At 44.6% G+C, this 26,650-nt stretch overlaps 1 protein-coding gene across 8 annotated transcripts in view; it reads right to left on the reverse strand.

Moving 5' to 3' along the window:
- LOC129854993 (pleckstrin homology domain-containing family A member 7-like) overlaps nt 1-26,650 on the reverse strand; it is a 166,773-nt gene that overhangs the window by 58,773 nt on the left and 81,350 nt on the right. For all 8 annotated transcript variants that reach the window (XM_055922218.1, XM_055922217.1, XM_055922216.1 and 5 more), the window contains one exon: nt 11,170-11,253. In XM_055922218.1, coding sequence (XP_055778193.1) covers nt 11,170-11,253 — 84 coding nt within the window. The remainder of the gene's footprint in view (nt 1-11,169; nt 11,254-26,650) is intronic.

A 26,650-nucleotide genomic window follows, 5' to 3' on the forward strand; every position in this document is an offset into this window, starting at 1 on the left:
GATAATATGATCCGTAACACGCATGTGTTTGGCACAATCCTTGCATTCAATATCATAACACATACAGGCATGCCTTGTATCATTATTGCTATGGTGTTATATGTTCCATATTGGTTTCATAATACTTGAGTGCAAGGATTGGGGCATACATACATACATATATATATATACAGTGCCTTCTGAAAATATTCACACCCCTTGACTTTTTGTTGTGTTACAAATTGGGATTAAAATGGATTTAATTGTCATTTTCTGTCAACGATCTACAGAAAATACTCTGTAATGACAAAATGAAAGAAAAATGAGATGTGCATACAAAAAAAATAACAAATAAAAAAAATATATATCTTGATTAGATAAGTGCTCAGCCCCTTGAGTCAATACATTAGAATCACCTGGCAGCGATTACAGCTGTGAGTCTAAGAGCTTTCCACACCTGGATTGTGCAACATTTGCCCATTATTCTTCAAGCTCTGTCAAATTTGTTGTTGATCATTGCTAGACAACCATTTTCCAGTCTTGCCATAGATTTTCAAGCACATTTAAGTCAAAACTGTAACTTGAACATTCACTGACTTCTTTGTAAGCAACTCCATTGTACATTTGGTCTTGTGTTTTAGGTTATTGTCCTGCTGAAAGATGAATTCATCTTCCAGTGTCTGTTGGAAAGCAGACTGAACCAGGTTTAATTCTAGGATTTTGCCTGTGCTTAGCTCTATTCAGTTTATTTTTTATCCTGAAGAACTTCCCAATCATTAATGATTACATAACCCATAACATGATGCAACCACCACTATCCTTGAAACGCGTGAACGGTACTCAGTGATGTGTTTTATTGGATTGGCCCCAAACATAACACTTTTAATGTATTAATGTATTTTTTTTCAGTATTGCTTTAGTGCGTTGTTGCAAACAGGATGCATGTTTTGGAATATTTGTATTCTGTACAGGCTTCCTTCTTTTCACTCTGTCAATTAGGTTAGTATTATGGAGTAACTACAATGTTGTTGATCCATCCTTCGTTTTCTCTTATCACAGCATTTAAAAACTCTGTAACTGTTTTAAAGTCACCATTGGCCTCATTGTGAAATCCCTGAGAGGTTTACATCCTCTCTGGTAACTGAGTTAGGAAAGACGCCTGTATCATTGTAGTGACTGGGTTTATTGATACACCATTCAAAGTGTAATTAATAACATCACCATCCTCAAAGGGATATTCAATGTCTGCTTTTTTTACCCATCTACCAATAGGTGCCCTTCTTTGCGAGGCATTGGAAAACCTGCCATGTCTTTGTGGTTGAATCTGTGTTTGAAATGCACTGCTCGACTGAGGCACCATACAGATAATTGTATGTGTGGGGTAAAGGGATAAGGTAGGTAGTCATTAAAAAAATCATGATACGTATTAATTAACTTGATAAGCAAATCTTTACTACTGAACTTATTTAGGCATCGCCATAACAACAGGGTTGAATACTTATTGACTCAAGACAATTCAGCTTTTTACTTGTAAAAAATTCTAAAAACATGATTTGACTTTGACATTGTAGGGTATTGTCTATCACAGTGCCATCCGTTTTGTCACCAAAGCCCCATATACTACCCACCACTGCGACCTGTACGCTCTCGTTGGCTGGCCCTCGCTTCACACTCGTCGCCAAACCCACTGGCTCCAGGTCATCTACAAGACCCTGCTAGGTAAAGTCCCCCCTTATCTCAGCTCGCTGGTCACCATAGCAACGCCCACCCGTAGCACGCGCTCCAGCAGGTATATCTCTCTGGTCACCCCCAAAACCAATTCTTCCTTTGGCCGCCTCTCCTTCCAGTTCTCTGCTGCCAATGACTGGAACGAACTACAAAAATCTCTGAAACTGGAAACACTTATCTCCCTCACTAGCTTTAAGCACCAGCTGTCAGAGCAGCTCATAGATTACTGCACCTGTACATAGCCCATCTATAATTTAGCCCAAACAACTACCTCTTTACCTACTGTATTTATTTATTTTGCTCCTTTGCACCCCATTATTTCTATCTCTACTTTGCACCTTCTTCCACTGCAAACCAACCATTCCAGTGTTATTTTTTTTACTTGCTATATTGTATTTACTTCGCCACCATGGCCTTTTTATATATTTTTTTTATTTATTTATTTATATATATATATCTTGTTTGCCTTCACCTCCCTTATCTCATCTCACTTGCTCATATTGTATATAGACTTATTTTTACTGTATTATTGACTGTATGTTTGTTTTTACTCCATGTGTAACTATGTGTTGTTGTATGTGTCGAACTGCTTTGCTTTATCTTGGCCAGGTCGCAATTGTAAATGAGAACGTGTTCTCAATTTGCCTACCTGGTTAAATAAAGGTGAAATAAATAAATAAATAAATTGTGTGTAGGCCAGTGATGCAACATCTCAATTTAATCCATTTTAAATGTAGGCTGTAACACAACAAAATGTGGAAATAGTCAAGGGGTGTGAATACTTTCTGAAGGCACTGAACATATAAAAAATAAATTACGTGTTTTTTCCCCCTCATCAATCTACACACAATACCCCAAAATGACAATGTGAAAACAGATTTTTTTGATCTTTTGCAAATTTATTAAAAATAAAAAACAAAAATACATTAATTACATAAGTATTCAGACCCTTTGCTATGAGACTCGAAATTGAGCTCAGGTGCATCCTGTTTCCATTGATCATCCTTGAGATGTTTCTACAACTTGGGAGTCCATCTGTGGTAAATTCTATTGATTGGACATGGTTTGGAAAGGCACACACCTGTCTATATAAGGCCCCACAGTTGACAGTGCATATCAGAGAAAAACCAAGCCATAAGGTTGAAGGAATTGTCCGTAGAGCTCCGAGACAGGATTGTTTCGAGGCCCAGATCTGGGGAATGGTACCAAAAAATGTCTGCAGCATTGAAGGTTCCCAAGAACACAGTGGCCTCCATCATCCTTTATTGGAAGAAGTTTGGAACCACAAAGACTCCGCCTAGAGCTGGCCGCCCAGCCAAACTGAGCAATCGGGGGAGAAGGACCTTGGCCAGGGAGGTGACCAAGGACCCGATGGTCACTCTGACAAAGCTCCAGAGTTCCTCTGTGGAGATGGGAGAACCGTTCAGAAGGACAACCATCTCTGCAGCACTCCACCAATCAGGCCTTTATGGTTAAGTGGCAAGACTGAAGCCACTCCTCAGTAACAGGCATACGACAGCCAACTTGGATTTTGCCAAAAGGCAAATAAAGGATTCTAAGACCATGAGAAACAAGATTCTCTGGTCTGATGAAACCAAGATTAAACTCTTTGGCCTTAATGCCAAGTGTCACGTCTGGAGGAAACCTGGCACCATCCCTAAGGGGCGGCAGGTAGCCTAGTGGTTAGAGCGTTGGACTAATAACTGAAAGGTTGCGAGATCGAATCCCCGAGCTGACAAGGTAAAAATATGTCGTTCTGCCCCTGAACAAGGCAGTTAACCCACTGTTCCTAGGCCGTCATTGAAAATACGAATTTGTTCTTAACTGACTTGCCTAGTTAAATAAAGGTAAAATAAATAAGCATGGTTGTGGCAGCATCATGCTGTGGGGATGTTTTCAGGGATTGGGAGACTAGTCAGGATCGAGGGAAAGATGAACGGAGCAAAGTACAGAGAGATCCTTGATGAAAACCTGCTCCATAGCGCTCAGAACCTCAGACTGGGGCCAAGGTTCACCTTCTAACAGGATAACGAGCCTAAGCACACAGTCAAGACAACGCAGGAGTGGCTTCATAAAAGTCTCTGAATGTCCTTGAGTGGCCCGGACTTGAACCTGATCTAACATCTCTGGAGAGACCTGAAAATAGCTGCGCAGCAACACTCTCCATCTAACCTGACAGAGCTTGAGAGGATCTGCAGAGAAGAATGGGAGAAACTCCCCAAATACAGATGTGCCAAGTTTGTAGCATCATACCCAAGAAGACTCAAAGCTGTAATCGCTGCCAAAGGTGCTTCAACAAAGTAATGAGTAAAGGTTCTGAAAACTTATGTAAATGTGATATTTCAGTTTATTTTTTATATAAGTTTGCAAAAATGTCTAAAAACCTGTTGTTGCTTTGTCATTATGGGGTATGTGTGTAGATTGATGAGAGGGAAAAACAATTTAATCCATTTAAGAATAAGACTAACGTAGCAAAATGTAGAAAGGTCTGAAGTTCCGACTCAGAGAGGACCCCCATCAGAGAACCTGTCTTTAGGTTGACTCTGACAAGGGAACTCCATGCTCTGACTGTTCTGTTGTGACTTACATATTGACACCAAGCATGTACAGTGTGTGTGTGTGTGTGAGTGTATATATATATCTCTTGATGTCTGATTATTGTATGGTGTGTGTGAACTAGATTTGTAGAGTTTGATGAATTGCACTGCCCCATGGGTAGCCTCAGTGTTGGGAGGGGAAATGTATAAATTTTGCTTCAATCAAACTTCCCCTCCTGTCTGCACAGTGTTCCGTGTGGACGTTCTATATATGCATCTTTTCGTTTGAGAGGACCTAGCGGACGGCTGAGAGAGTGGAAGATGTAAATTAGGTGTAAGGGGAGAAGATCCCCGTCAGAGAAGATCCCCGTCAGAAAGTATATTATATTATATGAACAGACATGTACTGTACACACAGACATGTACTGTACACACAGACATGTACTGTACACACAGACACTGGTGTTTCTCTCTCACAGGATATGTGTTGGGCAAACTCATCTGTCAGGAGGTGATGGGGGGTTGTGGGAGGCTAGCGAACTAGGCCATCACTTGAAATAAATAATCATCACCTCTCCAATAATGCAATGCCCACTGTGCCCCTCTTCACAAAGTGTCTCAGAGTAGGGGTGCTGATCTAGGATATGTTCATAGGATCAGCACTCCTACTCTGATAATCTAGTCTACCCTCCCTACTATTATAGCTTAGCCTTAGATGAACTAGAAGTGAAACCTTTGAAGCTACTAAACTAGAGAACAAACATGAAAAACGAAAGGCTCAAACAATACAAAGAGACTAAAAGGGGGGAAAAACTGAAATCTAATAGAATGAGAATACGACTACATTATCCGATGCAAAACAGAAATTCACGAAGCACTGAAACTAAACCTATGAATGTACAAGGAGATCCACATAAGATTTGTTTTTTTATAAGCACTAGGAACAAACAGCGAAAACTTTACATCTGCACACACGCATAATTCCTCAGCGCTTCGCTGTACAGAACTCTGGAAATGCAGATCTCGCCTCCCCATCTCCGACTCGGACAATTACTCCGTCATTGTGAGAGAGGGAGAAAACACTTTCAAGGACTGGCACTTGTGAAGGGCACACTGCCAGGCAATTAAGGCTGTGACAGTCAGAAGTCAGGCTTTTCAGCACATTGGACATTATTATCGCTCTGGGTCTCCGGAGAGCTGCCACTCTGGAATAAAGGCCTTAAAGGGATAGTTCACTTTTCTACTTAGTCCCCCCCGACAAGTTCTAGCGTATTTTCAACTTCCCTGAGGTGTCTTCATTTCCTCCAAACCTATTTTTGAATTTGTTAGCTTTTTAGTCAGCAACGCCCGGGATCTCCTGGCTAACATTTTTGGACAACGTCGCAATTGTAGCAATTGTATGGTGTAGTGTAGAATAGTGTAGTTTAGTGTGGTGTGTAGCGTAGTGTGGTGTAGTGTAGTGTAATTGTATACTGGTGTCGTATGGTGTAGTGTGGTGTGTAGTGTTGTGTGGTGTAGTGTGGTGTGTAGTGTAGTGTGGTGTGTAGTAGTTTACTGTAGTGTCATGTCGTGTAGTGTAGAGTAGTGTCATGTCATGTCGTGCAGTGCCTCCAAACAGTGGCCATTTTCTTCCCTTTTCCAGTGTGTTTGGGGACATGACGTTAGGCCTAGATACTGTACATAGAGTAGTCTAGAAGGTTAGGCCTAGATACTGTACATAGAGTAGTCTAGAAGGTTAGGCCTAGATACTGCACATAGAGTAGTCTAGAAGGTTAGGCCTAGATACTGCACATAGAGTAGTCTAGAAGGTTAGGCCTAGATACTGCACATAGAGTAGTCTAGAAGGTTAGGCCTAGATACTGCACATAGAGTAGTCTAGAAGGTTAGGCCTAGATACTGCACATAGAGTAGTCTAGAAGGTTAGGCCTAGATACTGCACATAGAGTAGTCTAGAAGGTTAGGCCTAGAGTAGTCTAGAAGGTTAGGCCTAGATACTGCACATAGAGTAGTCTAGAAGGTTAGGCCTAGATACTGCACATAGAGTAGTCTAGAAGGTTAGGCCTAGATACTGCACATAGAGTAGTCTAGAAGGTTAGGCCTAGATACTGTACATAGAGTAGTCTAGAAGGTTAGGCCTAGATACTGTACATAGAGTAGTCTAGAAGGTTAGGCCTAGATACTGCACATAGAGTAGTCTAGAAGGTTAGGCCTAGATACTGCACAGAGTAGTCTAGAAGGTTAGGCCTAGATACTGCACATAGAGTAGTTTATTAAAAGGTATAGAAGTAACACTGACAATGCTTCAGAATGCGGCTTTGGTTCTAGAATACTACAATAACACGACATAAATGTCACTCATGACCCCATTCCTGATCTTCTCAGAGAGTAAGTGCGTGTATAAATACTCAGGAGGAGGCCTTGTGGAGGTGGAAACATGCTCTTTGCACTCCCACCCCATTCCCCGTCGGTCTGTCCAGATTTGAATTTGTCTTATGTAATGATGTAATTTGCAGTTCATCAGGAGTCTCCTCATATTTAAATAAGCCTAGAATGTTGTGGGTCTGTGCCATCATCTTATAGGTCGTCATGACAACACATTTCAACATGACTAGCCCTAGTATAGATCTTGCCTGTTCAGAGAGCAACACGTGATCTATGTGGGTGTTTTACCTCCTTTAGTTGACTGCACTGATTGTAAATGGCTCTGAATAATAATAACTTGGAGTAACACCAAACCACAGTACTGTTAGGTTACATTGTATTGTTGCCTTCTGAGGCACCAAAGCACAGTTTCCAATACTAGCCAGCAGCATACCACACTGCATCCCACTGCTGGCTTGGCTCTGAAGCTAAGTGGTGCTGCTGGAAGTGGTGTTGGAGGGCCAGTAGGAGACACTCTTTCCTTTGGTCTAAAACAATATCCCAATGCCCCAAGACAGTGACTGGGGACATTTCCCTGTGTAGGGTGCCGTCTTTCAGATGGGATGTTAAACAGGTGTGCTGACTCTCTGTGGTCACTAAATATCCCATGGCACTTATAGTGAGAATAGGAGTGTTAACCCCGGTGTCCTGGCTAAATTCACAACCTGACCATAATGACCACCTAATCATCCCCAGCTTCTAATTGGCTCACTCATCTCCCTTGTAACTATTCCCCAGGTCGTTGCTGTAAATGAGAATGTGTTCTCAGTCAACTTACCTGATAAAATAAAGGGAAAAATACAAAATCCCCAAAACATTTTGAAGGCTGCAACTGCATTGAGACATGACATAAGTATTGTGGTCAAAACAACTTGCTACACCAGATGTTATTTAATAGAAACTCCACGTTAGGTATACCACACACACCCCCTCTCTGGCCTGTTCCTCTGTATGCGGTAGTAGAGGTTGTGCAGGTTGAGCGGCTGAGACACATTATCTGCGTGGCTCATATAGCCCTCCACGCCCACAAAGCTGTTAATGAGACGGATCCATCAGAACATGGCAGGGGAATGTGCCCTCCTGTTCTCTGCCAGACACAGGAGGAGAACGAGAGAGGGGGATCGAGAGAGTATCAGAGAGAAAGAGAGAGATTGTGGAGAGATGTTGAGAGCTGAGCGCTAAGTTGGTGAGTCTCTGGTATCTCTTTTAAAACTGTATGCTGCTGTTGTCAGCTCCACGGCCATTTTGCTTTTTGTTTTTGGAAGGCAGTGCACATGCAATGAGATATTTAATAGATAAGAAAGTTCTGTATGAACTCATACTTGTCACAGTAGTTTTGTGGTGAGGTGGAATGACCCTTTGAGCTCAACCTTTAATATCTTTGTCATCTTGTGCGAAAGCGTTGGACCCTGACACAGGGGTGGGAAACTGGCACTTTGTTCTAAAGGTAGTCTAAATTCACTCATCTCTGGTCCCCCATGTAAGGTTAGGGCACAGGAAGTGACACTCAAAAGACTTCTGACAGGGTACTACAAACTACAAGGTTCTACAAACTAAGGTTCCACTTGTTCTGAGAACTTTGGCCATTTTTCCAGAATATCCTTGGACACAAATGCTGAGGGCAGAACCACGAAAAGAGATGAATGAATAAGGCAAAAAGAGAGAGAAGAGAGAAATGAGAGCAAGAGATAGAGGTGACATTTCACAGTCTGACTGTGAGGTCACTGTGTAGAGCAGGTTAGGTGGTAAATCCTAGTTGTACTGACACTCTGCCATCATTTTGGATCAAATAGTCAGGGTTAGGATGGCCTGGTAGAGGCCAGCTAAGGACGAGTGGATTCTGGAGATTTGATAGGGAACATTGCTAAGGATGGTGGTAGAGCCTCCCACCTTGATGATCCATAGAGAGACAAATAACATCCTATTTGGGTTAACGTCCCACTCTGTTCCATAATCTCAACAACATTGGCATTGCCCTTAACTTCACACCCAATGTGGTAGGTAGCCTAGTGGTTAGAGCGTTGGGCCAGTAATCGAAAGGTTGCTGGATCGAATCCCCGAGCTAACAAGATAAAAATATGTCCTTCTGCCCCTGAGCAAGGCAGTTAACCCACTGTTCCCCGGGCGCCGAAAACGTGGATGTCGATTAACCTGTTGAGGATGGGGGCACTGTTGAGACTATTTATGCTAATTGGGTAATTTTTGAAACGGCTTCCCACAAAATCCTTGATCGTACAATATGCATATTATTATTATTATTGGATAGAAAACAGTCTATAGTTTCTATAGGAGTTGAAATTTTGTCTCTAAGTGGAACAGAGCCCATTCTACAGCAATTTCCCTGACATGGAGTCAGATTTCAGAAATGTTGGCCACTGTTCTGAAGTCAGTTAAAAGGGCACTGTTATTGCTATGACTATACGGACACTTCTTACGTCTTCCCCTGGATGCCTTTACGTGATGACGATTCCAATGGGGTCGATTGCGCGTTCACAGGCCCTATAAATTAAAAAACCCTGTAGCTAGCAAGTCTTTTCTTGGTGCGTAACGCGCGTGGAGGACACCGACCCGCTCCTGTTCCAAGCGTTAGTTTAGCCTGTTATATTTCTCCGGTCATCTTTTCACTCGTTATAGGAGTTAAAAACATCATAAGGTAGTTCATTTAAAGCGTTTTATAGCAATTTATATCCGTTTAGTGCGATTTTGGGACATTTATTTTTGAAACGATGTGAATAGCTGGGCACGCTTTTCAGTTCATCCCGAACGCAGTTGGCATTTCCACATGGCAAGAGGACAGCTTTCCACCAAAAGACGATTACTCCCAAGAAAGGATCCTTTGCCCAAGATACTGATGGAAGAACAGCTCAAAGTAGGACATTTTTATTATGATAAATCGTGTTTCTGTCGAAACATTTTAGTGGCTTAGGACGCCATGTTTTTTGACGTAGCTTCGCTTGGCGCAAACTGTATTGAAAAGTAAGGATAAATTAAAAAATATAATTCCGCAATTGTATTAAGAATTAAATTGTCTATCAATCCCTGTCCACCCTATATTTTTTAGTCACGTTTATGAGTATTTATGTATAAGAGTAGATCACTGTCTAAGTGGCGCAAGGACATTTTCTGACCAGCTGAGCTACATTTCACATTGTCTAACCATGATTTTGGTGGCTAAATATAAACATTTTCGATCAAACTCTATATGGATTGTGTAATATGATGTTACAGGAGTGTCATCTGAAGAATTCTGAGAAGGTTAGTGAAAAAATTTATATATTTTTGGCGATGTTGACGTTATCGCCCACTTTGGCTAGAATCAATGCTGGGCTGCTATGTGCTATGTGCTATGCTAATATAACGATTTATTGTGTTTTCGCTGTAAGACACTTAGAAAATCTGAAATATTGTCTGTATTCACAGGATCTGTGTCTTTCGATTCGTGTATGCTGTGTATTTTTACGAAATGTTTGATGATTAGTAAGTAGGTAAACACGTTGCTCAATGTAGTTTTTCTAGTCCATTTGTGACGGTGGGTGCAATTGTAACCTATGCCATCTACCTGAAATATGCACTTTTTTCTAACAAAACCTATCCCATACCATAAATATGTTATCAGACTGTCATCTGATGAGTTTTTTTGTTGGTTAGGGGCTATAAATATCTTAGTTTAGCCGAATTGGTGATGGCTACTGGTGTTGGTGGACAAATAAAAGATGGTGGATTATGCTAATGTGTTTTTAGGTAATAGATGTACATCTTTACATATTGTGTCTTCCCTGTAAAACATTTTAAAAATCGGACATGTTGACTGGATTCACAAGATCTGTGTCTTTCATTAGCTGTATTGGACTTTAATGTGTGAAAGTTAAATATTTAAAAAAAAAAATTTTTTTGAATTTCGCGCCACTGGTTTTTCAGTGGGGGGGGGGGGGGGGGGGGGTGCCGCTAGCGGCACGCTGATCCTAGACAGGTTTTAAGGCAGCCCCCCCCCCCCCCCCCTCTCTGATTCAGAGGGGTTGGGTTAAATGCGGAAGAAGCATTCAGTTGTACAACTGACTAGGTATCCCCTTTTCCCTTATACTCCAAATAACATCTACTGATCTAGCCAACGTTCCCACATTTCAGCTTCCTCAACAGTACTGGCTTTAACCGCTATTCCATTACTCCAAAGCTGACTGTTACACTGATTCATATACCTCGACATATCTGGCCATCGCCACAATTTCTAAGGCTCCTATCTACGGTCTCAAATAATATAGATAGTTGGATTAACTTTGAAGATTGATATCTGTCTGAGACGCTGTATAAATACAAATTAATATAGATACTTAAGTTCGGCACGGTGTTTGAGGTTTACACACTCGTAGTCCCAAATAGATACGTTGACAATCCTGAGAGGCCACAGGTCTGTTTCTGACCATTACCAACTAGCATACCAGCGACATTCTGAGAACCAAAAGTTGTCATCGCATGAAGGACAGATAAGAGGAGATGAGTCACTCACTGTTCTTGGAGGATAAAATCCACGTTCTCTCGAGACACCTGTCCCGTCACGGGGTGCCGGAACGACGTGGTCCTCTGGTTATGGCTGTGAGAGGACCAGAGGATAAGAGAGGGAGGAGAAGTGGGGGATGGAGGGTGGAGGAGAGGTGGGGATGAAACAGAGTGGAACAAAATTAGCATCCCTGGCTGTCGAATCAATCTGTGGTCATCGCGATGGACTTTCACCCCCTTCCAAACTCACATGTAGACACAAGCTGATGTAGCAGGTTACAAACGCCCCCTAACCCCACCCTCCTACCCTGCCAGAGTTTCCCAGGCGTGTGTAGAATGTGAAGGGTGGCAGTGGCCCCCACCCTGGACAGCTCCTATGATCTCCTCCTAAAGTGTCAGGCTCAGCACGAAACACCGGACACAGGGAGAGAGAGGGCAGTCAGGCCAGGCAGGGCCACCATCGATTCCCCCCTCAGCCAGTGACACAGGGAGAGAGAGGGCAGTCAGGCCAGGCAGGGCCACCATCAATTCCCCCCTCAGCCAGTGACACAGGGAGAGAGAGGTCAGCCAGGCAGGGCCACCATCGATTCCCCCCTCAGCCAGTGACACAGGGAGAGAGAGGTCAGCCAGGCAGGGCCACCATCGATTCCCCCCTCAGCCAGTGAGACACGGAGATAGAGGTCAGCAAGGCAGGGCCACCATCGATTCCCCCCTCAGCCAGTGACACAGGGAGAGAGAGGTCAGCCAGGCAGGGCCTCCATCGATTCCCCCCTCAGCCAGTGACACAGGGAGAGAGAGGTCAGCCAGGCAGGGCCTACATCGATTCCCCCCTCAGCCAGTGACACAGGGAGAGAGAGGTCAGCCAGGCAGGGCCTCCATCGATTCCCCCCTCAGCCAGTGACACAGGGAGAGAGAGGTCAGCCAGGCAGGGCCTCCATCGATTCCCCCCTCAGCCAGTGACACAGGGAGAGAGAGGTCAGCCAGGCAGGGCCTCCATCGATTCCCCCCTCAGCCAGTGACACAGGGAGAGAGAGGTCAGCCAGGCAGGGCAGGGCCTACATCGATTCCCCCCTCAGCCAGTGACACAGGGAGAGAGAGGTCAGCCAGGCAGGGCCTCCATCGATTCCCCCCTCAGCCAGTGACACAAGGAGAGAGAGGTCAGCCAGGTATGAGAGAGGTCAGCCAAATGGGACTCTAATCCCTACATAGTGTACTACTTTTGACAAGCCCTGGTCAAAGGTTGTGCATTATGTAGGGAATAGGGTGCTATTTGGCACGCAGTCAAGTGACAGGGGCACACTTGACAGGGGCACACTTGACAGGGGCACACTTGACAGGGGCACACTTGGCAACACAGCATCCTCCCAACAGATTCCCTCCATCAGATCCCTGTACAGGGGCTGCCCTGTTCTTGTTCCTGTCAGTTTCTGTTCCTGTAGGAGCTGATGTGGAGTGACAGCTGAGAGCTCACTTCCTAGTTTTAAGGAAGGAAAAAAGCCCTCTGGTCCAATACACACAGTGATGTGTGAAGAGGCTGCAGTGACACTATTTATCTTTATAGAGGTAGTATCCTATGTAGTGCACTACTTTCCACCAGAGCCCTATGTAGTGCACTTCTTTCCACCAGAGCACTATGCAGTGCATTACATTCCACCAGAACCCTATGGACCATTGTCAAAAGTAGAGCACTCAATAACGAACAGGGTTCTATTTGGGACGCAGACAGGCAAATAAGCACAATGCTCTAGATAGGAATATGTCTCAGAGAACATATCAAACTGCATCAAAGAAAATTATCTTAGAAAAGGTTGTACTGCTGTCTAGGTGGATAGAGGCCCGTGTATTAGCGATATAGGCTGAACCGAAATGAAAGCGCTGCCAAGGGGATGGCAGTGCCACTCACCTAAGATGGTGACGTGCTCACATATCCCCATCAAATTCAACAGCAAAATGGAATATTACACTGATGTCATCCAACATCATTGCTTGTAAACACCCAGTTCCAGGTCCTAAAGGCATTACACAATAGAGAAAAGCACTGGAGTTTTGCCTGCTCCTAATTATTTGATTTGATTTTTTATTCCCAATCACAACCGGTTGTGATATAGCCTAGAATCGAACCAGGGTATCTGTAGTGACGCCTCAAGCACTGAGATGCAGTGCCTTAGACCGCTTTGCCACTCGGGAGCCAACAAAATCAGTCATGAAAAAGCCCATTGACAAATGGCTATTGGGAATGATATTATAGATAGGGTCTTCAGGATCACCAGCTGTCCCAGCCACCGACTAACATACAGAACCAGCTGTCCCAGCCACCGACTAACATACAGAACCAGCTGTCCCAGCCACCGACTAACATACAGAACCAGCTGTCCCAGCCACCGACTAACATACAGAACCAGCTGTCCCAGCCACCGACTAACATACAGAAACAAATCAATGCTCAGTTAGTTCGTAATCTGATATTTGATGCACCACTGTGGTTGAACCACTGTGATAAATCTGTGTCTGATTGCTCTGACTGACACCAAGTATGAATGGAATAGTATTGGTTTGATTGGAAGCCATTTTCCATAGTGCATGCATGGCAGCAATGTCACGCCAGTCAGAGGGTCGGAAATAGCCAGCGATATTGAGTTTTGTGGTGTCTTTTAAGAGCGTGGTAACAAAAGGCCTGGTTTGAGGACTGAGGAACATTAATGCAGTTCTATTTGGGGGTAGTTCCTGGTAGTTTCTTGGGGTAGATGTTTTGGGTATTTTCTGGTATTTGGGGGTTGTTTCTGGTAGTTTGGTATTTTGGGGTTGTTTGGGGGTATTGGACCCCATAAATGTTAGCTCTCTATCTAGCTAGTTTTGAGAATTGTGTGGAAGTACCTGGATAAAGACACAGGTGGAGCAGACAACCACAGAAAACCCTAACAAGGAGAGGGTAGATCTCAGCAGTAATGCCAGTGGGTTATTTAGAGGGTAGATCTCAGCAGTAATGCCAGTGGGTTATTTAGAGGGTAGATCTCAGCAGTAATGCCAGTGGGTTATTTAGAGGGTAGATCTCAGCAGTAATGCCCGTGGGTTATTTAGAGGGTAGATCTCTGCAGTAATGCCCGTGGGTTATTTAGAGGGTAGATCTCAGCAGTAATGCCAGTGGGTTATTTCGAGGGTAGATCTCAGCAGTAATGCCAGTGGGTTATTTAGAGGGTAGATCTCAGCAGTAATGCCCGAGGGTTATTTAGAGGGTAGATCTCAGCAGTAATGCCAGTGGGTTATTTAGAGGGTAGATCTCAGCAGTAATACCAGTGGGTTATTTAGAGAGTAGATCTCAGCAGTAATGCCAGTGGGTTATTTAGGGTAGATCTCAGCAGTAATGCCAGTGGGTTATTTAGAGGGTAGATCTCAGCAGTAATGCCAGTGGGTTATTTAGAGGGTAGATCTCAGCAGTAATGCCCGAGGGTTATTTAGAGGGTAGATCTCAGCAGTAATGCCAGTGGGTTATTTAGAGGGTAGATCTCAGCAGTAATGCCAGTGGGTTATTTAGAGGGTAGATCTCAGCAGTAATGCCCGAGGGTTATTTAGAGGGTAGATCTCAGCAGTAATGCCAGTGGGTTATTTAGAGGGTAGATCTCGGCAGTAATGCCAGTGGGTTATTTAGAGGGTAGATCTCAGCAGTAATGCCCGTGGGTTATTTAGAGGGTAGATCTCAGCAGTAATGCCAGTGGGTTATTTAGAGGGTAGATCTCAGCAGTAATGCCCGTGGGTTATTTAGAGGGTAGATCTCAGCAGTAATGCCAGTGGGTTATTTAGAGGGTAGATCTCAGCAGTAATGCCAGTGGGTTATTTAGAGGGTAGATCTCAGCAGTAATGCCAGTGGGTTATTTCGATCAGCCTGCATGGTGTTTTTTAAGAGAAAGCAGACATTTCTTCTCAGAGGGTTGTTATGGGAAGGTATTTACCTAAAAATTTGTTGTATTTTTTTTGTCATTTAGCAGCCTTACAAGAGCAATTGGGGCAATTAAGTGCCTTGCTCAAGGGCACATTGACACAGCCTTGTCGGCTCAGGAGTTCGAACAAGTAACCTTTCAGTTACTGGCCCAATGCTCTAACCACTAGGCTACCTGCTGCCCTAGAACGCCTGATGGGGTATGTGAGGACACTCCAGTCTGGATTAGTACAGCATTTAATCTACATTTGCTTAATCTGCTCCCATTTCAGACTCAATTTAAGTTTCCAATGGGTGTGAAACGTGTGTGTGTGTACTTTACAAGCGCGTGTGTGTGTGTGTGTGTGTGTGGACTGTAAAAGCAGGCTGCGTTTAGCAGGGCGATTGAAGTGCAGTGTCCGTCAGAGGCTCTGTATCGAGGTGCAGTGTTCCGTCAGAGGATCTGTATCGAGGTTCTGTGTTCCGTCAGAGGATCTGTATCGAGGTTCTGTGTTCCGTCAGAGGCTCTGTATCGAGGTTCTGTGTTCCGTCAGAGGCTCTGTATCGAGGTGCAGTGTTCCGTCAGAGGCTCTGTATCGAGGTGCAGTGTTCCGTCAGAGGCTCTGTATCGAGGTTCTGTGTTCCGTCAGAGGATCTGTATCGAGGTGCTGTGTTCCGTCAGAGGATCTGTATCGAGGTTCTGTGTTCCGTCAGAGGATCTGTATCGAGGTGCTGTGTTCCGTCAGAGGATCTGTATCGAGGTTCTGTGTTCCGTCAGAGGATCTGTATCGAGGTGCAGTGTTCCGTCAGAGGCTCTGTATGGAGGTGCTGTGTTCTGTCAGAGGCTCTGTATCGAGGTGCAGTGTTCCGTCAGAGGCTCTGTATGGAGGTGCTGTGTTCTGTCAGAGGCTCTGTATCGAGGTGCAGTGTTCCGTCAGAGGCTCTGTATGGAGGTGCTGTGTTCTGTCAGAGGCTCTGTATCGAGGTGCAGTGTTCCGTCAGAGGCTCTGTATCGAGGTTCTGTGTTCCGTCAGAGGCTCTGTATCGAGGTGCTGTGTTCTGTCAGAGGCTCTGTATCGAGGTGCTGTGTTCTGTCAGAGGCTCTGTATCGAGGTGCTGTGTTCTGTCAGAGGCTCTGTATCGAGGTGCAGTGTTCCGTCAGAGGCTCTGTATCGAGGTGCAGTGTTCTGTCAGAGGCTCTGTATCGAGGTGCTGTGTTCCGTCAGAGGCTCTGTATGGAGGTGCTGTGTTCTGTCAGAGGCTCTGTATCGAGGTGCTGTGTTCCGTCAGAGGATCTGTATCGAGGTTCTGTGTTCCGTCAGAGGATCTGTATCGAGGTGCTGTGTTCTGTCAGAGGCTCTGTATCGAGGTGCTGTGTTCCGTCAGAGGCTCTGTATCGAGGTGCTGTGTTCCGTCAGAGGATCTGTAATGAGGCCTGTCAGGACACCGTCAGCAGCTAAGGGCTGTTTTTGATGCGCACACACACAAATCTGTTAATGCACTGCCTCTCTGATCTCAACAGCAAACACACAACATTTCCCTTCAACTAAACCAGCCAGCGTTTGTACCACAAAGACATTGTCTGATTCACTGTCAGGAGCGTCAGCAAAACCAAACAGACTGTTCCTATAATAGGCCTACGCCTGTCAGTCAAACTTGGCTGAAAACTCTTTTCTCCTCACCCAGTACTGTCTGTATCTCCCTATCAGAAAGCAGACCACTATCACAGTGTGAGAGGCTGGAAGGTCATACGTGCTCTAGTGCAAGTCTGTGTCCCTAATCACACCATATTCCCTATATAGTGCACTACTTTTGACTCTATGGGCCCTGGTCAAAAGCAGTGCACTACATAGGGAATTGGGTATCATTTGGGACGTAGCCCATGCTGCAGACTGCTCTCTGCTTCAAGAACCTACTGGTGCCATGTGACCCTACATCTGACCTCGTCATAACGTCGGCGGTATCCAGATGACATGCATGAGTGACTACCGGCAGTCGCCAGGTTATACAAACACACTGGGTTATACAAACACACTGGGTTATACAATCACACTATTCACCATGACAGGAGTCACACGGCCAAACAAAGACTCTTTCTACACAGAGAAAGCGAGAGATAGAGACGGACGTCTGTCCATCTGCCCCCCCCACCCAAACAAACACTCACACACTAAAGTCGTCGTCCCCCCCCCCCCCCCCCGCTGTGTCAAGTGAACCTCTGTTTGACACCCCTTTCTCTACTCCTGTCCATACTTGACAGGTCAAAACTTAGGGAACTCTCTCTACTCTCTTTCTAAGAACCTTCTTCTAAATATGCTCAGGCCTTACCGTGTTTAAATAAAATTGCCTCTATCCAAAGCCTATAGTCCGATCCAATCAGTCAAGAGTGGGCTTCAGAAGTTGTCTCTCCATTAGCTTAATAGCTATTAGCCTCTGAGAAGATTGACTAGACAACAGTGTGTAAACATCTCTTGATAAAGCCTTGATCTTTGTGCATTCTCCCTGTTTTCTCATGAAGAAACCACACAAAAAAGAACAAAGGCCCGTATTTACAAAGCTTATCAGAGTAGGAATGCCGATTTAGGATCAGGTCACCCCCCCCCCTGTCCATATAAAATCTGAATATGGGCCAAGAATAAATTAAATCGCTGTCCATTTAGCTGTTGGCGCCACTTGTTTTATGGCACCTGTTTAACTGACGTTATTGGTGTTTCTCCGATGCATTTCTCACCTCAGACATTGAGACACACCCTCCCAAGTCACTGATATATCAAAGGCTGAATACGTTGGCTTTGAACACCGCCTCTCTCTGGTTATGTCCCAAACTGCACCTTATTCCCTATACACTTTTGACCAGGACCCATATGGACCCTGGTTAAAATGAGTGCACTAAATAGGGAATAGGGTGCGATTTGGGAAGCAACATCCCCTCTCTCTGACGTCTCACCCTACCCTAAGTAGAGGCATCTGTCTCCATATCTACTGACACGAGACCGCTGACAGGTTTGCGAGAGCCTCGCCCTGCGAAAGATGGATTGCTTTGAAACCTCTATTTGATGAGTGGGTGTGTGTTCAGTCAAAGTTCAGGTCAATTTAAAGGTGTCCAGATGAAATTTGTTTGAAATGCAAGGCAGAGGACAGACGAACATGTTGAGGACAGACAGAAGGAGGACGGACAGACAGAGAGAGAGGACAGAGGGGTGTGTGTGTGTGTGTCTGTCCGTGCATCGGTCTGTGTGTACATGTATAAGTATATGTGTGTGTATGTGCACATAGACAGACATTTTAAGTAGCCCTTTGTATGGTATGTAGGCCGTCCATCATACAGCTAATGATTAGCCTTCCATCCCACACGCTGGCTTTTGTTAAATGGTTTATTTCAACTTTATTTATTTCAGTTGCGCTCAGTAAAGCCTCTCCCTCTAAATGAGAGCTCTAAATCTTGATCTCTTTAAATCTCAATCTAATCCCAGCTAAAACTAGTACGTGCACTGGACTGTACCATCATAACAGATTCATGGTTAGCTTTTGTAGCTGCACAACACAACACTCTGAAGATACACTGTACATAATACTGCATTAGACTAGACTGTATATAATATCCAAGCCTCTCGCTCGTTCTTTCCCTCGATTGCTAGAATTTAGTGTGAGTGCCATCAAAACAGAGGTTTTTAAATGGTTAAATAAAAGGTTAAAGCTGTAATATATGTAACTTCTTGGGAAACCTGACCAAATTAACAGAAATGTGAGTTATAGATCTGTCATTCTCATTGAAAGCCAGTCTAAGGAGCGGTTGATCTGTTCTACTGTGTGTGTGTTACTTCTATGCTTCCCATTCTGAAAATACAATATTTTTCATTATTGAAAATATAATTTACAGTCTAATGATTCTCCAATGATCCAATGATTCTCTAAACTGTACTTCCTTGTTTTGTCAAAAACTGAAATAGGCAAACTATTAGAATTTTAGCAACCAGGAAATGGCAGAGCGATTTCTGCACAGTGCATCTTTAAGGGTTCAATCAAGCTGGCCTATTTTACCTGCATGGTTACAGTTCTGTCTTTCACCCCGCTGCTCTGTAGTGATGTGTCCCTGTCATAGGGAGAAATACTACCTGACCCGTACCTTACTCTCTCATGTCCTCTCTCCAGCCAATTGGCTTCCCAGTAGGACTGCACTGCAGCCTGGGATTTCATTCACAGTACAGTGAGAGGCAGTGACACAATGTAGCTTGGTTAGATGACCACTGAGGACGACCATTGTCTTATGTTCCCCGATATATACACACACACACACACACACACACACACACACACACACACACACACACACACACACACACACACACACACACACACACACACACACACACACACACACACAATGCCATAAAAGGAATCAGATCTATGGGGTAAACTAAAGTCTACAGACGCTTACCAGAACGGGGATGTCAGAGAAAGCTATGGCATTGGCCCAGAGAAAGTAGGCTCATTTATCAGTGTGAGCTGGCTGTGTATTTAGAATCCTATTGGTGTGTCTGACGGCACAAATCACTTTAACGAAGGTTATTAACCACACAGGATGACCACGGGACATTAAACTGATACACAGGCGCCATTAAAAACACCCATTTGACCATTGCCTCTCCTGTATCAGAGCGTAACAAGTCCCTTCTATTTTTTGGGATGTGTGTTTTGCAGAAAACTCAAAGTCCTCTCAGCCCTCGGAGAGACACTCCGTCTTCACCTCAAATAAATCAAATGTTGTTACATGTGCCGAATACAACAGGTGTAGACTTTACCGTGAAATGCTTACTTACGAACCCTTTCCCAACAATACAGAGTAAAAAAAAAAGTTTCAAAAAAGTTAATAAAGGAAATAGTAACACAAAATAACGAGGCTATATACAAGGTGTACCAGTACTGAGTCAATGTACTGAGGTAACAGGTAGTTGAGGTAACATGTACATGTAGGTAGGGGGTAAAAGTGACTAGGCAATCAGGATAGATAATAAATTAGAGTAGCAGCAGCGTATGTGAGGAGTGTGAAAGTTTGTCTATGTCTGAGTGTGTGGGTAGAGTCTAGGTAGTGTGTGGGTAGAGTCTAGGTAGTGTGTGGGTAGAGTCTAGGTAGTGTGTGGGTAGAGTCTAGGTAGTGTGTGGGTAGAGTCTAGGTAGTGTGTGAATAGAGTCTAGGTAGTGTGTGGGTAGAGTCTAGTGTGGGTAGAGTCTAGTGTGGGTAGAGTCTAGTGTGGGTAGAGTCTAGTGTGGGTAGAGTCTAGGTAGTGTGTGGGTAGAGTCTAGGTAGTGTGTGGGTAGAGTCTAGGTAGTGTGTGGGTAGAGTCTAGGTAGTGTGTGGGTAGAGTCTAGGTAGTGTGTGGGTAGAGTCTAGGTAGTGTGTGGGTAGAGTCTAGGTAGTGTGTGGGTAGAGTCTAGGTAGTGTGTGGGTAGAGTCTAGGTAGTGTGTGGGTAGAGTCTAGGTAGTGTGTGGGTAGAGTCTAGGTAGTGTGTGGGTAGAGTCTAGGTAGTGTGTGGGTAGAGTCTAGGTAGTGTGCATAGAGCCATTACAAGAATGTCAGTGCAACAAAAAAAAGGTGTCAATGCACAGAGTCCGAGTGGCCATTTGGTGAACTGTTCAGCAGTCTAATGGATTGGGGGTAGAAGCTGGTCCCAGACTTTTGATCCCAGACTTGGCGCTGTGATACCGCTTGCCGTGTGGTAGCAGAGAGAACAGTCTATTACTTAGGTGGCTGGAGTCTGACCATAATTAGGGCCTTCCTCTGACACCGCCTGGTATAGAGGTCTTCGATGGCAGGGAACTTTGCCCCAGTGATGTACTGGGCCGTATGCACTACCCTCTGTAGTGCCTTGCGGTCAGATACCAAGCAGTTGCCATGCCAACCGGTGATGTAGCCAGTAAAGATGCTCTCTCAATGGTGCAGCTGTATAACTTTTTGAGGATCTGAGGGCCTATGCCAAATCCTTTCAGCCTCCTGAGGGGGAAGAGGTGTTGTCGCACCCTCTTCACAACTGTGTTGGTGTGTTTGGACCATGATAGGTCCTTAGTGATGTAGACACAGAGGAACTTGAAGCTCTCGACCCGTTAAGCAAACTTAATGATGATGTTGGAGTCCGGCCACGCACTGTCGGGCAGAAGGTAGCCTAGCAGTTAAGAGCGTTGGGCCAGTAAGCGAAAGTCACTGGTTCAAATCCCAGAGCCGGTTAGGTGAAAAATCTGTTGACGTGTCCTTGAGCAAGGCACTTAACCCTAATTGCTCATGTAAGTCGCTCTGGAAAATGACTAAAATGTAAAAAAAAAATATATATATAAATAATCTTTGAACAGGGCGTACAGGGGGGGACAAAGCATGCACCCCTGTGGGGTCCCTGTGTTGAGGATCAGCGTGGCAGATGTTTGCCGACCCTCACCACCCCGGAGAGGGAGGAAGTGTGGCGGTGGTCTTGGCAGTTGCTTCAAAAAGCCTTTGTTACAGAGAACAGGAAAAGCTACAGCAAACGAACGGTCAGTGTGCTCCTTTCATTCGAATCAACAGAGCAATCTTCAATACAACTTAGTTTGTCCATCTGTTATAACGGGAATTCGTCTTCTGCTCCGCTATCAGCCCCCCCACTCACACACACACACAATACAAATGTGTGCGCAAGGAACACAGACACAGTATACCTTCATTCCCTCCCCCTTCTCTCTTCCATCTCCATTGTCCTTTCTCCTATTGATAACTTCAGACAAGTGTGGGATTGCTTTCAGCCTAGGGCTTGACATCACACCCTAAACCAGCAGCAGAATGCAATGAAGTGGGGTTTGATATCGTGGCACACAGGGAAACTTGTTTGGCCAGATCGTAACCGGTGCCAGCCCCCCCCCCCTCTCTCTCCAGTGTCACCCTGGCAGTGGCCCTGAACAACAAGGGCACCTCCAGCATGAGAGGGGTAAGGGGACATGGATGGCACTCAAAGCTGCTGACAGCCTGTCATCGACGCCATACCAGTAACAACGGGCATAGTCTCGGGCAGGGCCGTGCACAGACCTTTCAGGAGGCTGGTGCTCAAAGTGGAAAAAGGGCACCTCCCCGTGCCCTTTTCATAACAGAACAAAAAGGGCACCTCCCTATTCATAACATACCAAATGCCTCTGTAGTGTAAATGTTAACTTTTTGAGCATAGGCCTTATATTTATTTCTGCAACAACACTCACTCATCGCCCGTCCACCATTACTACTCTTGACGGTTCTGACTTAGAATATGTGGACAACTACAAATACCTAGATGTCTGGTTAGACAGTAAACTCTCCTTCCAGACTCACATTAAACATCCCCAATCCAAAATTAAATCTAGAAGAATCAGCTTCCAATTTCGCAACAAAGCATCCTTCACTCATTCTGCCAAACATACCCTCGCAAAACTGACTATTCTACCGATCCTTGATGTCGGCGATGTCATTTACAAAATAGCCTCCAACACTCTACTCAACAAATTGGATGCAGTATATCACAGTGCCATCCATTTTGTCACCAAAGCCCCATATACTACCCATCACTGCGACCTGTATGCTCTCGTTGGCTGGTCCTCACTTCATATTCGTCGCCAAACCCACTGGCCTCAGGTCATCTACAGTGTTGAAGTCAGAGGTTTACATACACTTAGGTTGGAGTCATTAAAACTTGTTTTTCAACCACTCCACACATTTCTTGTTAAGTCGGTAAGGACATCTACTTTGTGCATGACACAAGTCATTTTTCCAACAAATGTTTACAGACAAATTATTTCACTTATAATTCACTGTATCACAATTCCAGTGGGTCAGAAGTTTACATACACTAAGTTGACTGTGCCTTTAAACAGCTTGGAAACATCCAGAAAATTATGTCATGGCTTTTGAAGCTTCTGATAGGCTAATTGACATCATTTGAGTCAAGTGGATGTATTTCAAGGCCTACCTTCAAACTCAGTGCCTCTTTGCTTGACATCATGGGAAAATCAAAAGAAATCAGCCAAGACCTCTGAAAAAAAATGGTGTACCTCCACAAGTCTGGTTCATCCTTGGGAGCAATTTCCAAACGCCTGAAGGTACCACGTTCATCAGTACAAACAATAGTACGCAAGTATAAACACCATGGGACCACGCAGCCGTCATACCGCTCAGGAAGGAGACGAGTTCTGTCTCCTAGAGATGGATGTACTTTGGTGCGAAAAGTGCAAATCAATCCCAGAACAGCAAAGGACCTTGTGAAGATGCTGGAGGAAATAGGTACAAAAGTATCTATATCCACAGTAAAACAAGTCCTATATTGACATAACCTGAAAGTCTGCTCAGCAAGGAAGAAGCCACTGCTCCAAAACTGACATAAAAAAGCCAGACTACGGTTTGCAACTGCACATGGAGACAAAGATCGTACTTTTTGGAGAAATGTCTTCTGGTCTGATGAAACAAAAATAGAACTGTTTGGCCATAATGACCATCGTTATGTTTGGAGGGAAAAGCGGGAGGCTTGCAAGCCGAAGAACACCATCCCAACCGTGAAGCACAGGAGTGGCAGCATCATGTTGTGGGGATGCTTTGCTGCAGGAGCGACTGGTGCACTTCACAAAATAGATGGCATCAGGAGGATGGAAAATGTTGTGGATATATTGAAGCAACATCTCAAGACATCAGTCAGGAAGTTAAAGCTTGGTCGCAAATGGGTCATCCAAATGGACAATGATCCCAAGCATACTTCCAAAGTTGTGGCAAAATGGCTTAAGGACAACAAAGTCAAGGTATTGGAGTGGCCATCACAAAGCCCTGACCTCAATCCTATAGAATATTTGTGGGCAGAACTCAAAAAGCGTGTGCGAGCAAGGAGGCCTGCAAACCTGACTCAGTTACACCAGCTCTGTCAGGAGGAATGGGCTAAAAATCACCCAACTTATTGTGGAAGGCTACCCAAAACGTTGACCCAAGTTAAACAATTTAAAGGCAATGCTACCAAATACTAATTGAGTGTATGTAAACTTCTGACCCACTGGGAATGTCATGAAAGAAATAAAAGCTGAAATAAATCACTCTCAACTATTATTCTGACATTTCACACTCTTAAAATAAAGTGGTGATCCTAACTGTCCTAAGACAGGGAATTTTTACTAGGATTAAAATGTCAGGAATTGTGAAAAACTGAGTTTAAATGTATTTGGCTAAGGTGTATGTAAACTTCTAACTTCAACTGTATAAGTCTTTGCTAGGTAAAGCCCCACCTTATCTCAGCTCACGGGTCACCATAGCAGCACCCACTCGTAGCACGCACTCCAGCAGGTATATTTCACTGGTCACCCCCAAATCCAACTCATACTTTGGTCGCCTTTCCTTCCAGTTCTCTGCTGCCAATGACTGGAACGAACTGCAAAAATCACTGAAGCTGGAGACTCATATCTCCCTCACTAGCTTTAAGCACCAGCTATCAGAGCAGCTCACAGATCACTGCACCTGTACATAGCCCATCTGTAAACAGCCCATCCAACTACCTCATCCCCATACTGTATTTATTTATTTATCTTGCTCCTTTGCACCCCAGTATCTCTACTTGCACATTCATCATCTGCACATCTACCATTCTAGTGTTTACTTCGCCACCATGGCCTATTTATTGCCTTACCTCCCTTATCTTACTACATTTGCACACACTGTATATATATTTTTTCTGTTTCTATTGTGTTATTGACTGTATGTTTGTTTATCCCATGTGTAACTCCGTGTTGTTTGTGTCGCACTGCTTTGCTCTATCTTGGCCAGGTCGCAGTTGTAAATGAGAACTTGTTCTCAACTGACCTACCTGGTTAAATAAAGGTGAAATAAAAAATTGATATTATTTTTTTTTTAAATCACAAATTGTAAGCAAGCTAGTTAGAATTCCTCCTAAAGACATGACTGATATATGGAACAGAGTGTGGGCTATCTGCTGATCATTGATGTTGATGATTGATGTTAACCTGCTCAAAACTCAGCAAAAAAAAGAAACTTCCCTTTTTCAGGACCCTGTCTTTCAAAGATAATTCGTAAAAATCCAAATAACTCCAGATCTTCATTGTAAAAGGTGTAAATTAAACACCGTTTTCCATGCTTGTTCAATGAACCATAAATAATTTATGAGCATGCACCTGTGGAACGGTCGTTAAGACACTAACAGCTTACAGACAGTAGGCAATTAAGGTCAGTTATGAAAACGTAGGGCACTAAAGAGGCCTTTCTACTGACTCTGAAAAACACCAAAAGAAAGATGCCCAGGGTCCCTGCTCATCTGCGTGAACGTGCCTTAGGCATGCTGCAAGGAGGCATGAGGACTGCAGATGTGGCCAGGGCAATAAATTGCAATGTCCATACCTTGAGATGCCTAAGACAGCGCTACAGGAAGACAGGACAGACAGCTGATCGTCCTCGCAGTGACAGACCACATGTAACAACACCTGCACAAGATCGGTACATCCAAACACCTGTGGGACAGGTACAGGATGGCAGCAACAACTGCCCGGGTTACACCGGGAACGCACAATCCCTCCATCAGTACTCAGACGGTCCGTAATAGGCTGAGAGAGGCTGGACTGAGGGCTTGTAGGCCTGTTGTAAGGCAGGTCCTCACCAGACATCACCGGCAACAATGTCGCCTATGGGCACAAACCCACCGTTGCTGGACCAGACAGGACTGGCAAAAAGTGCTCTTCACTGACGAGTCGCGGTTTTGTCTCACCAAGGGTGATGGTCAGATTTGTGTTTATCGTCGAAGGAAGGATCGTTACACCGAGGTCTGTACTCTGGAGTGGGATCGATTTGGAGGTGGACGGTCCATCATGGTCTGGGGCATTGTGTCACAGCATCATCAGACTGAGCTTGGTGTCATTGCAGGCAATCTCAACACTGTGCATTACAGGGAAGACATCCTCCTCCCTCATGTGATACCCTTCCTGCAGGCTCATTCTGACATGACCCTCCAGCATGACAATGCCACCAGCCATACTGCTCGTTCTGTGCAGCTGCTGTCATATGTCTGGCAACTGTCTGTTGATGCCACCAAAACAAACAAGAGATCTGAAGTTCAGGTGTCTTGTGACCCCAAAATGTTGTGGGTTACACACAGACTAACAGACCATATAAGTAGCCAGTCTGCAGGTCTAATGGCAGGTTGTCAATCAGTATCCACCTTCGTGAAATAGATGACGCAAGAGATCACAGACTAACATTAGGAATATGAAGCTTACTGAAGCCAGCCATCTTTAGAAAATCCCAAATATGTCTAACTGGCTCTGTGACATACCCCTCAGGTGTCTCGTCTCCAAAACATTGTGGACTCTGAGACGAAAGAAGCGGGAAGAAACTTTGCAGACCGATTAGAGTAGAGCAGACTGTGCACACGCTCTGGATTGAGACGTTTCAAGGACCTACAGCCCCTGGTCCGTCTCCAGGCTTGTCAACAGCTCGACAGAAATAGACAACAATAATCTCCTCCAATGAACAGGTTGGTCTGACCCTCCATTGAGCTTCGGCATCGTCTCAGAACACATGCACATTCCAAATGCTTCAATGGGACA

This window comes from Salvelinus fontinalis, chromosome 5, assembly GCF_029448725.1.
Source record: "Salvelinus fontinalis isolate EN_2023a chromosome 5, ASM2944872v1, whole genome shotgun sequence".
Lineage (NCBI taxonomy): Eukaryota > Metazoa > Chordata > Actinopteri > Salmoniformes > Salmonidae > Salvelinus > Salvelinus fontinalis.